This window comes from Micromesistius poutassou (assembly GCF_964030765.1).
Source record: "Micromesistius poutassou genome assembly, chromosome: 7".
Classification (NCBI taxonomy): Eukaryota; Metazoa; Chordata; class Actinopteri; order Gadiformes; family Gadidae; genus Micromesistius; species Micromesistius poutassou.
Window position 1 is genome coordinate 4,254,646 of NC_140277.1, and position 13,271 is coordinate 4,267,916.

The window sequence follows — 13,271 nt, forward strand, 5'->3', positions numbered from 1 at the left end:
GTGTGTGTGTGTGTGTGTGTGTGTGTGTGTGTGTGTGTGAGTGTGGAACATTTAGAGCAAGTCAAGGCCTGGTTGATCCATATTTTCACGGAGGCAAACAAAGGGTTCTTTTAAGAGTATATGGAGGTGTGAACCCTTTCGGAGAATGTAAACTGTGGCCAATTACATCGAGCCGTTGAAGAGTTAAGCCTTCAAATGGTGCGTTCATAGCAACACCGTGTCGGACCGTCGCGGTGTTGCTATGAACGCACCATTTGAAGGCTTAACCCAACAACAGCGCGTTTTCAAGTCAGATTGTATGTTCAAACTCTTTATTGTTTTTTGTTCCACAGCTTAAGACGTGGCTGCATCGTATAGCCTTCCTTAAGGAGCTCTGTAACGACATTATTTGCTTTGTCTGATAAGCATAGCAATCTAATTTGCTAAATATGACGAGAGTCCAAGCTGCCATTAGATATTGTCCGGGCTAATAAATCACGCATGATTAGCTCAGATGGAATTAGATAAATCAAGTACTTCAATTGGCTAAATTAAATTTAGTCCAGATAAAAAAAAGAAATAGCGGGGTAATCAATCAAGTTATCTGAGGGGCCGATCAGCGGCTGGCTGGCAGCCTGGAGAATACTGATTCAAGATCGGAGGACCTTTCTCAGGAAAAGGGTTTGAGTCTTTTCATGAAACGGTGAGAAACTCCTTACTGGAATAATGCCCTTTAAAAAGAGTTCAAACCCTTGTGTCTCCATTCCCACAGTATCTGGTTGTTGTTTCCAGACTGGTTGTGCAGTCTCTATATTTGCAGTCGCTCCACTGTTGATGGGGTTCATTTTCAGGTTGGGACTCGGACGTCCCTTTGGATAAGCGCCTCAAACTGCTTCACCAGCGCAAGGCGTTTGAATTCCAAGTGATTTCACAGCAGCTGCAAGACTTTTGTCATGAATATTCAGTCCATTAAAAAAGATGAGTAAAAATGAGTGAAAGAAGAAAAGGGATTCTATAATTTTTGCATCTTTTATTTCGCAAATGTGGCACAAACACCTGCAATGAACACCTTAAAGTTGGTCCAGTAGAAAAAAAATAAGTGAAAAACATTTGAACGATTTAATACTTTGTTTTTCAACTTTCAATTCTGTAAAATAAATTTAGAATCTATATTTTGTTCTAAATAACTGCGCAGATTGCTATTTCCAAAATCTCTCTCTCTCTCTCTCTCTTTGAATCATCTCATTTCCTATTGTAAAACCTAAGAAAAGAGTAAAATGACATGGAAATGGAACATCTACATACAAAGGATTAGCTGACTATAAAATTTACATTATTTAAAATTTAACTTAATATTCACATTCATATATAAAAACTTACAAAACCTGGATCTTTCCAACCCACTAAAATTTGCTTTTTGTTCTATTACTGCCAAGAGATCATCTTAATTTACCATACATTTTAATGGATTATTCATGTATTACCAGCATCATTAATAGCATAATTTCTTCCATACATTTCTTTTTCAGTTGTTGATTCTTATTCCCAAAACAAAGAAATGTAAGTCAATAAATTAACATGCTACCTTGGTCCCTGAAAGCCAATAACTCCACCGTGTTACTGAGTGATAGAGAAACAAGAGCTTGGGGTTATAAGGATATGGTTGCAATGCTGAAGTGTGTGTTTGTGTGTGTGTGTGTGTGTGTGTGTGTGTGTGTGTGTGTGTGTGTGTGTGTGTGTGTGTGTGTGTGTGTGTGTGTGTGTGTGTGTGTCTGTGTCTGTGTGCATCTGTGTATGTCTGTTTGCGTGTCTGTGTGTGTGTGTCTGTCTGTGTGTGTGTGTGTGTCCCCGTGTAAGTGTGTCTGTGTGTGTCTGTGTATGTGTGTCTTTGTGTGGTTCTGTGTATGTGTGTCCGTGTGTGTCTGTGTGTCCAGGTGTGTGTCTGTGTAGATTTGCGGGTGTATGTGTGTGTCCATGTGTGTCTGTGTATGTATGTGTGTATGTGTGTGTGTGTGTGTGTGTGTGTGTGTGTGTCCATGAGAGGAGTAAGGAAAGGGAGCCGTGCGAGGAAGTTATTGTGGAGTTCATACAAAAAATAATTCACTGTAAATATATAATATATATATTTATACATTTTTGAATATATTTACAAATATACCCAGCACTATACATTATACTGTGTATTGTTGCCTGCATCTTCTGCAGGCTTATTGAGAGGGATACAAATAAATGAAACAATATTACAAAAATACCCAGGTGGCAGTGTCTGTACGCTAGCTGTCCTCTTTCAGGTCCTCCGTATCTGTTAGTCTACCCTCCTGCGCCGCACTAAAAGCTTCCTACTTATTGTCTTTCCCTTCGCCTCAGGTCTGCTCGGTCCCAACTTTCCACGGTCCACTTCGCTATGGTCCAGCATGCATTGCTCCAGGCGGGGGGGGGGGGGGGGGGGGGGAGGCGGGGGGCGGGGGAACAAACTAACAAAAAGCTACTCAAAAGTCTTGGAATGCAAGCAGCCGGAATGACGCAATAAGTGCCACGGTTTCTTCCAGAGGAATCTCAGCCCTCCGGATTCAAACACAAGAAGCAAAGTGAACCTGTGTGAGTGAGTGAGTAAGTGAGTGAGTGAGTGAGTGAGGGGGGTGAGGGGGGTGAGGGGGCGGGGCTTAACGGATCAGCAGAGGTGAGTGAGGAGCGGTCCCCTGTGAGAACGTATTCAGTCCATCTCCGACAGGGATCCACACCCAGAGCTCCTCTCATCTAGTCCTCGCACACACACGCGCGCGTGTGTGTGCGAACGGTGCACTGTGTGTCCTTGTGCGCACACGTCAACATTCCCTTGTGTGCGGTGGCTTGGGGGGGGAGAGGGTTGGGGAGAGGGGGGGGGGGGGGGAGAGGGGGAGGTGGGCGAGCAGCACCACTGCAACCAACCCCAAGCGAGCCTGGGTCCTGGTCCTTCAGTCCATGGGGTGAGCCAGAGGGGTTCATGGGAATAAGCGCAGCAGGAAGTGGAGGATCCGTTTGCACACAGGGTCTCTGTGTTATTAGTGAGGTGGGCGGTGGGGTCTGTTCAACCTAGGGGGGGAGGGGGGGAGGGGGGGGGAGTTTAGAGCGATGGGTGCCTGGCTTGCTGGCCGACTGGCTGGCTGGCTTTCTGGCTGGTCGACTGGCCGACTGGTTGGGCTGGCTGGCTTGCTGGCTGGTCCGACTGGCTGAATGGCTGGGGAGGAGGTTGGCGGCGAGGGGGCGAGGGGGTGCAGGAGTCATGTGGTGACCCCCCCGTTGATGTGCTTGTACTTGGGGATGCAGGGCTCCTCGGGGAGGGGGTCGTGGGAGAACACAGAGTCGTCCCCGGAGGAGCAGGAGCTGCGCGTGTCGGGGAAGCTGGGGGAGTACTGCTCCGCTGGGGCGCACAGGTCCAGGTACTCCTGCACACGTAGACACACACACACACAAACACACACACACACACACACACACAGGCACGCACACACACACACACACACACACACGAGTGCCCGTACACACACAGGCACGCACAGACACGCACACACACACAAACAGGCACGCACACACACACACACACACACGCACACACACACACAGTGTGCACACACACACACACACACACACACACATCCAAAGAGTGAGAGAAATAAACATATTAATTTAATTGTGTGTTATGAACAAATGCTGTGAACAAACTAAATGCAAACACAGACAGAGGAGCTGCTAGGAGAACATTGGTTCAGCGTTAGAGAGCCACACAGAGAACAGGGGACTTTCCAGAGGGCACTAAGATGGAGGGCAGAACAACACCTCAGCACAACCATCTGGACTCAGACGCAATAGGAGAATATTACAGTCCTAATATTTTGGAAAGGTTGCCGTTTTCTATTTAATTGCTTTTAAAGTCGCATTGCAAAGACATTATTTTTTTTCTTCGTCCCACACACGCAACACCCGTTTATGAGCTTGTTCTCTGCTTCAGCTGAAATAAAAAGGGACATTTGAAACTGGGCCACCAAAACCAAAGCACTGGCAACCAGAAAAAAATCTAAGTAGAGGCTGCAACCACACCCACCGAGCCCATATAAACACACACACACACACAGAAAATATAACACGTAAATCAGAAAGAGGCTGCATGACGACCACAGGCCACTCTGCTATTCATTTCCCAGCCTTTGTGGTTGTTTTGTGCGTTTCATCTCGGTTAACCCCTCTTGCTCTCACTCTTCCTTGGCAGAAACCGAGACCATTAGAGAGGAAGAAGAAGAAGTCTTCTCTGCTTCTCCCAAATCGAGCGCAGCACGTTTTTTTTTCCCCCAGTGAGGAGAGGCTCACATTTCTCAGGGCCGTCCACATCTGCCAGTGGTTTAGGGCAACAAAAAAAAGTGTGGGGGGGGGTGGTATGAAGAGAGAATAAAGTACGACAAAAAGGCGCTTTATTACATCTCCAAAAATTTAGCCCTCAAAGCTCAAAGACTTTTTCTGGCGTAAGAAATACGGAGGGGCCCCAGAATGAGAGAGGGCCAGGCCTGACAGACTTCCAGAGAAGGCCTCTCTCCTCAACCCGCGAGCCCGGATATCACACAGGACAGCAGGCCGAGGGAAAGGGGTGAGGGGTGAGATGGAAAGGGGTGAGGGGTGAGGGGGAGGACAGACCAGAGCCTACAGAGCTGACCAGGCCCCAAAGAAGGATTTGGGTTTCATTGGGCTGTGTGCCCCTGTGTGCTTGGTCCCTGTCTCAGCTAATCTCAGGCCCATGGTGTCAGTGCTTTAAGATCTCTGGCCAATGGGATGGCTGGAACTGCTCTGTCATGGCGGGAGTGGAGTCTGCATAGAGTGGATGAGAGTGGATGATGTGTTCAATTGGTCGGTCTCCTTTGTGCTAACTGCTTCCAGGCTCTCAAAACTCCAGGGTTGGCCTCTGCTGTGAAGGTGGGTGCTGGGTTTTGTTGGACCATTTTGAAAGTTGTTGTTTTTTTCATGTCTTTGAGTTGGTCTGCTCGTACCTCGTTGGTGTTGAGGGTGAGGATGCGATCCAAGTCCTCCACCAGCTGCTTGAAGGTCGGCCTGTGGGAGGAGATGGCGTGCCAGCAGTCTTTCATCATCATGTACCTGAGAGAGAGACAGACAGACAGACAGACAGAGAGAGAGAGAGGTTAGCATCAGAACGCACCCTCCTATTCTGTCTGCTTAATGCACCGCTACTCATCTCTCGATCAACTGTCTCTCTCGATCGACTTCCATAAATCGCTCTTCAGGATTGTCTGGGATGATCAAAGGCATCTGTCACCCAGGTGTCCTGATATCGACAGTTATAGTTCAACACTAGATCTCTCAGCAGCCCGATATAGAACTTATAGAACTGTATTATTTGTGTGAATGCTAAATTTCTTGTGCGCACACACGCACACACACACACACACACACACACACACACACACACACACACACACACACACACACACACACACACACACACACACACACACACACACACAGACATACACAGACAGACGGATAGATAGACAGACACACACTGGATCTAACATCCTGTTGTGTGTCTGTGGTGGGTCTGCTCGGAGCCCTCAGCAGGGCAGCACCATTGTTTGTTGTCCAGAGAGGGCCCATTGTGACCCGGGACATGGATCTGAGTGGGGAACAGCTGTGGTCAGACCCCAGTCGCCCCAGAGAGGCCCTGGGATGCATGGATCTGATGGAGACCTCCACAACAACTGTGTGTGCTTAGGCTAGGCTGGCCGTTGGCTACGGGATTCAAATGGTCGCTGGGTCGATTCAGTGGGTCGGGTGCCGCGCTTAACGGCAGTGTTGCAAGGATGAACAAACGGGGAGAAGCTCTCGTTTCAAATGGAACGACCCCCATCAGTACACTCACTCACTCACTCACACACTCACACAGTCACACAGTCACACAGTTCCCCCCCACACACACACACTAGACAAACCAAATGGAACGACACCCGTCCTTTTTTAAACGGTCTACAGACGGTCTACAGGAACACGGATACGCGAGAGAGCGACCACCACGTACAGCTCGTTGGTGCAGTTGCCCGGCTTGTCCATGCGATGGCCCTCCTTTAGCAGCTTGAACAGCTCCTCCACGGGGATGCCCGGGTACGGGGAGCCCCCCAGGGTGAAGATCTCCCACATCAGCACCCCGAACGACCAGCTGCAGAGACAGAAACACACAGAGGTAGAGTTAGGGTCACCGTTTCAGAACAACGACTCAAAGACGTACAATAAGTCCATAGAAGAAAGAGAAACAACAATATATCTCTGTCGGTACAGTAAGGATGTTCATAGAAACTAAAGTGGCTGGTAAGATGATTGGTTGTCCTCAGGTCACCTTGACCAATATTTATGAGAAACAGGTCGTGTGGAAGGCAAATGCTATACTAGACTGTGTAAACCATCCCCTGTACTGTTTATTCGAGGTCCTTCCATCTGGCCGAAGATTTAGAGTCCCTGGTTTTAAGCTCAACAGGACAAGGAGCTCTTTTATTCCAAGTGCAATACGGTTGCTAAATTTGCACAACTAGCTAGTTGAGTAGTAGTGTAACAGTGTTTTTACTTATAGTAGTTGGTGTTATTATTTGTGTGTATGTGTGTTTATCTGTACCTGTATGTTACCTGGCTGCAAGACAAGTTTCCCTTAGGGGACAATAAACTGAAACTGAACTGAACTGAACTGAACTGAACTAACGATCGCTAGGTTAACCCAGTCCCCGTATACAACAAAGATAGCTAGGATAAGACGCTACACGATGCCAAGTACTATTTTTGCCAAGTGCAAGGACTTACAACACACAATAAGTGTGTACATTAAGCGTCTGGACTTGATGGATACTCCACACTGCCTCGCACTGTCCAGTCACACCCAGCAAACTAAACCTAGAGAATAAACAATAAAAGACGACCACCGCCTACGCGCCAGCACACAGCACCGCCCGCCTACAGCCACGCCGAGATGGGAGATGGCCGGTAGATGATTAACTCACCGCACTGTTTCCTCTCATTAGCCATCAATGCTGCCGATCCATCACTGCGAGCCGGCCATATTGACCGAAGAGTTACCACTCATACCTGCTCAACCGCACATTCTATGACTCATTTCCCCCCAGAGTGTTCTGTAGGTCTGTGTTCTGTGGTCTGTGTGTCTTCAACAAAGAGTGTTTCAACAACCAGGTGGGGAGAAACACACAAACACCCCCCCACACACACATAGACACCTCTACACGTGTATGTGCACTTAAAAAAAGACTGGAGTGCACACATCTACACACAGGCCCAGGGAGATGCCTGTGGTGTGGCAGAGGTAGTGGAGCTGGAGGAGGAGAGGCAGAGGAGGAGAGGCAGGCCTGAGGGTCATCTGCCTCTCTCTCTCTGTTTACACAGGCCAACCACGTGCTCGCCCCTGCACTCCTCTCAGTCTCACTTTGTATCCCTCAATCAGCTCCAGTCACTCTGTGCTCCTCCTCCGTGCAGCTCAGCAAACACCTGATACACGCTCACCAGCAAACACGCTAAGGGTCAGTGCCAGTGGCCTGCTTGTGTGTGTGTGTGTGTGTGTGTGTGTGTGTGTGTGTGTGTGTGAGTGTCTGTCTGACCATGGAAATTCTTGATTCACCAATGCATGAAAATGCAATCATCAAACATCTGCCTATGTTTCTTTTTCTCTTTCCCCCTACAGAGTCTTCAATTGACAATGTCAATGTTTCCATGACGACCACGGAGCGATGTCCATCAAATTGGAATCACAGGGCTCGGCTCGCCGTATCGACCACGTGATCGACCCGATTAGCGATGCCGGCGATCCCCGGCGATAACATGGATCCATACGAGACGATGTGAAGGAACCGACCAGCCCCCCCCCACCCCCCCAGCAGCAGCACCCTGGGGAATACTGAGTAATTATGTCCTATCCCCTCCTCACGGTCTCCCTCAGTCTCTTCCAACTCCCCTCCCTCTTTCTGCCTCTCTCTCTTTAACCTCTCCTCCCCCTCTCTCCCTCTGTCTACCTCTCTCTCCCTCTGTCTCTTCCGAGGAGTGATGGGGGTAGCTCATTGCTGCTACATGCTGCTGTGTTTGAGCAGTGGGTCTCTACCCGTGGTATGACTGCTGGTTCTCGAGACATTAAAATGAAATGATTTATTGTTCTGGAGATATAGTATTATGGCTTGTTTATTATTTCAAAGTTAGATAGTGTGTGCATTCCATCATATCTTTCCCATCGTTACGTTTACACTGAAGTGTGTTCATGTGTGTTTGCTAAACAAACACACTGCGAGTGCAGGCAGCGTTGCTGACCTTACCTCTCCATTGCTCCCCGACGGCCTGGCCTTCCTGCAGTAACGCTTGTGTACAGAGAGTGTGCGTTGGCACTCTTTGCTCAGCCACCGCGTACGTGTGTTTACCAGGCTGTGAGGTGATCCGCGAAAGGTCTTGGCGACACTCTTACACTTCACGCTAAAGGTTGGGCACCAGTGTGTTCAACTAGTTAAAGTACCCTTTCAGTCCGTCAGGAGGACTGATGGCCTTCATCTCACCTTCTCCCCCCCCCCCCCCCGCCTCACTCCCCCCCAGAGCTCCATCCGTCACCGCAGACCCACACAGGGGCCCGGGCAAGGGCTCTCATCCAGATTCATGTATTCATGTAGTCTGATGTCATGTATGGATCCGTCGCGGTGGTTTCGAGCCAAGGTTTGTAACCGCAGCTGCCCCCCACCCTCTCTCCCTCTCTCTCTCTCTCTCTCTCGCACCCCCAGTCTCTCCCACCACCCCTCCCTCTCTCTCCCTCCCCCCTCTCTCCCACCCTGCCCCTCTCCCTCCCCCTCCCCCTGAATAACAGTGAAAAAGCCAATTACAGATAGTGAGCAGTGGTGAGCGCAGCACAAATCTCAGCTCCGCTATGATATTGATCTGTGCTGCGCTAGGGTACATGGAAAGTGTTGTGTCTTCACACACACAGATACACACACAAACACACACAAACACACACTAACACACGACACAGTGTCTTAATCTTGTATCAAGTGCTCCACTGGTTGAGAAAATTGTGTGTCCACTACTACCACCACCGCATTTCACCCCCCCGTGAATACACACACACACACACACACACACACGAGCACATGCACACGCACGCACACACACACACACACACACACACACACACACACACACACGTATAGATCTGTCCACAGGTTGCACATCCGGTTGGAGGAAGAGCTGCATGCCTGTCTACCACACACACACACACACACACACACACACACACGCACACGCACACGCACACGCACACACACGCACACACACACCAAGGCCCGAGCTGCCATTGTTTGTAGCAGGAAGTTCAAACAGCACTGTCAGGGAGCATGAGACTCAAAAACCCGGCAGAAAGGATCACAAGGGGGGGATGCTACTCTTTGTTCTCTCTGTGTTTTTCAATGATTATTCCGGAGCCAAAAAAACACTAAAAAGCAAAAACGACAGCCGACCATACGAGCCGGGTAGACAGCGAACTGGAGCGCTGGAGAGGGGTCAGCCAATCACAGAACAGATGAAGGCTAGGGGGGGATAAGTATTTTAGGAATGGAAATGCCGCCAAAAAAGCCACATGTTGGATGCTGGGGGAGGAGAGAGAAGGATCTGGGGGGGGGGAGGCGCTGTAACGACATTCAGATTTGAATGTTGTTGATGAACTTGTTACATTCCGACATCAATGTTATTACATCCATGTCTGAAGTTTGTAAAATTCATGTCTGAACATTGTTACATTCAGGTCTGAATTCTGTTACATTCATGAATGTTGGTACATTCATGTCTGAACATTGTTTCATTCAGACATGAACTTTGTTAGATTCAGTTATACCAGACCATCATAGAGGTGGGATTGGGGGAGGACTGGGGGGGAGGGGGGGTGAGGCCCCCTTCCCAGGCCTTTGAAGCCCACCAGATTAGTAACACGGCATTGGCTACAAGTCGAGCGTGAAATCCTCACTTTGGCTACAAGCTGGTCGCTGGCCCCTAAAGCCTCCCCAGCCCCTCCCTGACCACAGCCCACCCTTCCCACTACCTGCCTTCCCGCCCCCAGGGAAAACAAAGCCCGGACCCCCACTACGACACAACACACCCCCACGATGAAGACCCCCCCCGAAAACACACCAACACAACGAGAGCCGGGGCGAGCAGAGAACCAGAGAGAGGTGGAACAGCAGGAGGTATCAAGACTTACATGTTCCGATTCAAGACTCACTTGTTCAGAGTTCACCTAGACTCTGAATTGCCTCCCCCCTTAACCCCCTCCACTTGTTTCTATGAACATCCTTACTGTACCCACAGCGATATATTGTTGTTTCTCTTTCTTCTGACGAATGCTCTTATGTAAGTCGCTTTGGATAAAAGCACCTGCTGAATGTAAAACGTAAAAGTAAAAAGAATGTGCGGTACTTACACGTCACTCTGGTGTGTGTAGACCCGGTCGAAGAGGGCTTCGGGAGCCATCCATTTCACCGGGAGACGACCCTAGGATCAGACACACACACACACACACACACACACACACACACACACACGGGTCAGGGGTCAGGGAGCCACAGAGTGACCGCATACGACCTGCCACGGCTGGTTTCAGATGTATAAATAAATAAAGGCTGGTTTCAGGAGAAGGCTCTGATGCTTGTCGCCCTGTTGCCCTATATCTGGGGGCAGGAGAGGGGTCATGTGATGTGTCTGTGGGGCGGGGGGGTGGGGTTGGGTCAGTGGCCTGAACAAGCCACCATTCCTAGTACGCTATTGAACCGGCTCTCAGGGCTGGTAAACAAGGCGACAGAGGAAGGATAAGATTCCTAGCTGCCACCCAAACAGAGGTCTGCTGAGCGTAGAGGCGGTAGGAATGCTGGATCGATGGCTCTGTTTAATGTTTGATGGAGGAACGGGGTGGAAACTAACTAACTAACTAAACTACACTACAGGGATTGTGTGTACTTGAGGGTAAGCAAAGGGTTTACCCGGAAAAAAAAAATACCTCCTCTGAGTAAGCACGCGGCGGACAGCTGATAATGTAGTGTGGTGAAACCATTTTGCGTGAAACTGTATTCTCTTGAAAAGCGTTTGAGAAGAATACGGTAAGTTCAAAGTGAGTTCAAAGTGAATGCATCTAGGGCTGTGCATAAACTGTGCTGACTACCAATCAGTCTGAGACTCTGAGACCCTCTGAGCTCTCTGATTTTAGGTCCAGCAATACCGACTTGACGTTCTTCCATGCGGTGCATTTAGACGTAATTCTGTTGTAATGTATCTATGTATGTATTGTATGTATGAGGGAGGGCGATCATGAGGTCCCTCATGACTTGCAGATCCAATGAGAGATTGTGGTCTGTGGCCCTGGGAGAGCCGCACAATCGTTCTCGTGCTCGCTCTACTTCAACTGTGATTGAAACACTAAACACAATCAAAGCCCACCCTGTGAAAGAATGCCATGGGACTGATGCTGTAACCCTGTTGTTTGTCTCAATCCCATTCAATCACTGTCCATCCTTATCATCCTCAGCATCAGCATCACTGCACATCGCCGTTGTGTTGTTGTCGTTGCTGTTGTTGTTGTTTGGTTGCTGGTGTATTGTGTTGCCCCCAGGGTGACCGTGGGGATATTGCAAAAGGCAGTCATGCATGGAGAATGAGGACTAAGTGATGGATGCCACTGGGCCCACTATGGAGATGTCAATTATATCTTAAGCCCCTCTCTCTCCTCCTCTCTCTCTCCCTGTGTCTACCCGGCCGGCTCACTCGGTCTGTCTGTCTCTCTTTATGGGGGGAGATGGGGGGTGGGGGGGGGGGGGGGCACCGAGGGGAATGGGGAAGCGAGGGAAACGGGGGCAGAGCAAGAGAGAAACTACTGCATTCACTCGCAGCCTGGGAACCTGCGGCCGCTGCCAAGACACAAGCTGAGGAGGGGAGACAGGGAGGACGGGAGAGAGAGGGAGAGAGAGAGAGAGAGGGACAAAGAACGACAGAAAGAAGGAGAGAGGGAGAGAGAAAGAGAGAGAGAGAGATGGGGGGGAGAGTAAGAAAGAGTGAGAAGGAGAGAGAGGGGACGTGAAGGAAGAGAATTGGAAGAGGGCGAGCGAGACAGAAGGGTCTCTTTTCTCTCGCTGTCTTCCGAGACATCTTAAGCCGAGCATTCTTGTCGTGTACTGTTCTGGAGATGGAGATGATGAAGGGTGGGTGTAAACAGGAGGGCTGGGGGTGTGTACATGGGGAGAGGGGGGAGAGCAGACTCACATTGGTCGTCTTCTTGTAGTAGTCGATGTTGTGGACGTCCCTGGCCAGGCCGAAGTCAGCGATCTTCATGAAGTTGCTCTCGGTGACCAAGACGTTCCTGGCGGCCAGGTCTCTGTGTATGCACTGCAGAGAGGAGGCGGAGAAGGAAATCAACCAAAACACCCAGATACAGTCCAACCTGCACACCATCACAACACACTCCAGTGTTTATAGTGTGTGGCTGCTCACCCAGAACCACATGACCACAGAGAACACACAATGACGACGAGATGACCGGGCCGCCGGGTGTGTGGCTGAGTGTGCTCAGATGAGTTCAAGGTCCCCGGCACATCGCCTTCACATATGTCCAGTGGCGGGGACCTTTGTGTGCATTGGGAGCCCGGCGGAGGGCAAAGCCTGCGTGCGAGGTGGCGCGAGTGACTGGGTTGAGCGTATGACGGGGGGGGGGGGGGGGGGGGCGTGAGCGTGCAAGCGTGCAAGCGTGCGAGCCCCAGTGGATTTCGTCACATTCCGACAGTGAGAGGGAGCGTGAGGCCGACTTGGCGAGCTGGTCCCCCATTGTGGCTACCTGACCGTCCCGTGTCTGCCTGCACAGAGGGCCTTTTGTGTGGGACGGGACATAATGTGGGGACCCGGGCTGGTCTGCACCAACATTCCCACAGTGACACGCAACAGACGACACAAAACAACGTTTCTCCGGATGAAAGGCGAATCCGAAACTCCCTGGAGAGGAATACGGTCCGTGCTGCCAGCGCGATGGGTGTGAGAAGAGTTGTTTCGTTTTTTCAGTGTGTGTGAGTTTATTGGCATGTGAAACCCATGTGCATGTCAGTGTGTGTGTGTGTGTGTGTGTGTGTGGGGGTGAAAGGGTGCGGGCGCATCCATGTTTGTGTGTGTATGTGTGTGAGTGTGAGGGTGCGTTGTGCGCATATGCAAGGGCGGGGGGACCTTAACGTGTGTGTGTGTGTGTGTGAGGCTACCTT

At 50.0% G+C, this 13,271-nt stretch overlaps 1 protein-coding gene across 1 annotated transcript; it reads right to left on the bottom strand.

Moving 5' to 3' along the window:
* Positions 1–1,000: 1,000 nt before the first annotated feature.
* Positions 1,001–12,554, bottom strand: LOC311350378 (fibroblast growth factor receptor 2-like). The gene is made up of 5 exons (XM_084470387.1): positions 12,289–12,554; positions 10,460–10,530; positions 6,038–6,175; positions 4,995–5,100; positions 1,001–3,404 (listed from the first exon to the last, which is right to left on the bottom strand). The coding sequence occupies exons 1-5, from the start codon at positions 12,475–12,477 to the stop codon at positions 3,240–3,242; spliced, it is 669 nt and encodes a 222-aa protein (XP_084326513.1). The 5' UTR covers positions 12,478–12,554; the 3' UTR covers positions 1,001–3,239.
* Between the last annotated feature and the right edge of the window lie 717 nt (positions 12,555–13,271).

What these genes read in the sequence shown, in the direction of transcription:
- LOC311350378 (XM_084470387.1), bottom strand. Translation starts at nt 12,477, where the DNA reads ATGGTGTGCAGGTTGGACTGTATCTGGGTGTTTTGGTTGATTTCCTTC. An exon ending in TACACACACCAGAGTGACGT is followed by an intron (nt 6,176 to 10,459) that starts GTAAGTACCGCA and finishes CTGTCTCTGCAG; the next exon opens with CTGGTCGTTCGGGGTGCTGA. An exon ending in TCACCCTCAACACCAACGAG is followed by an intron (nt 3,405 to 4,994) that starts GTACGAGCAGAC and finishes CTACGTGTGCAG; the next exon opens with GAGTACCTGGACCTGTGCGC.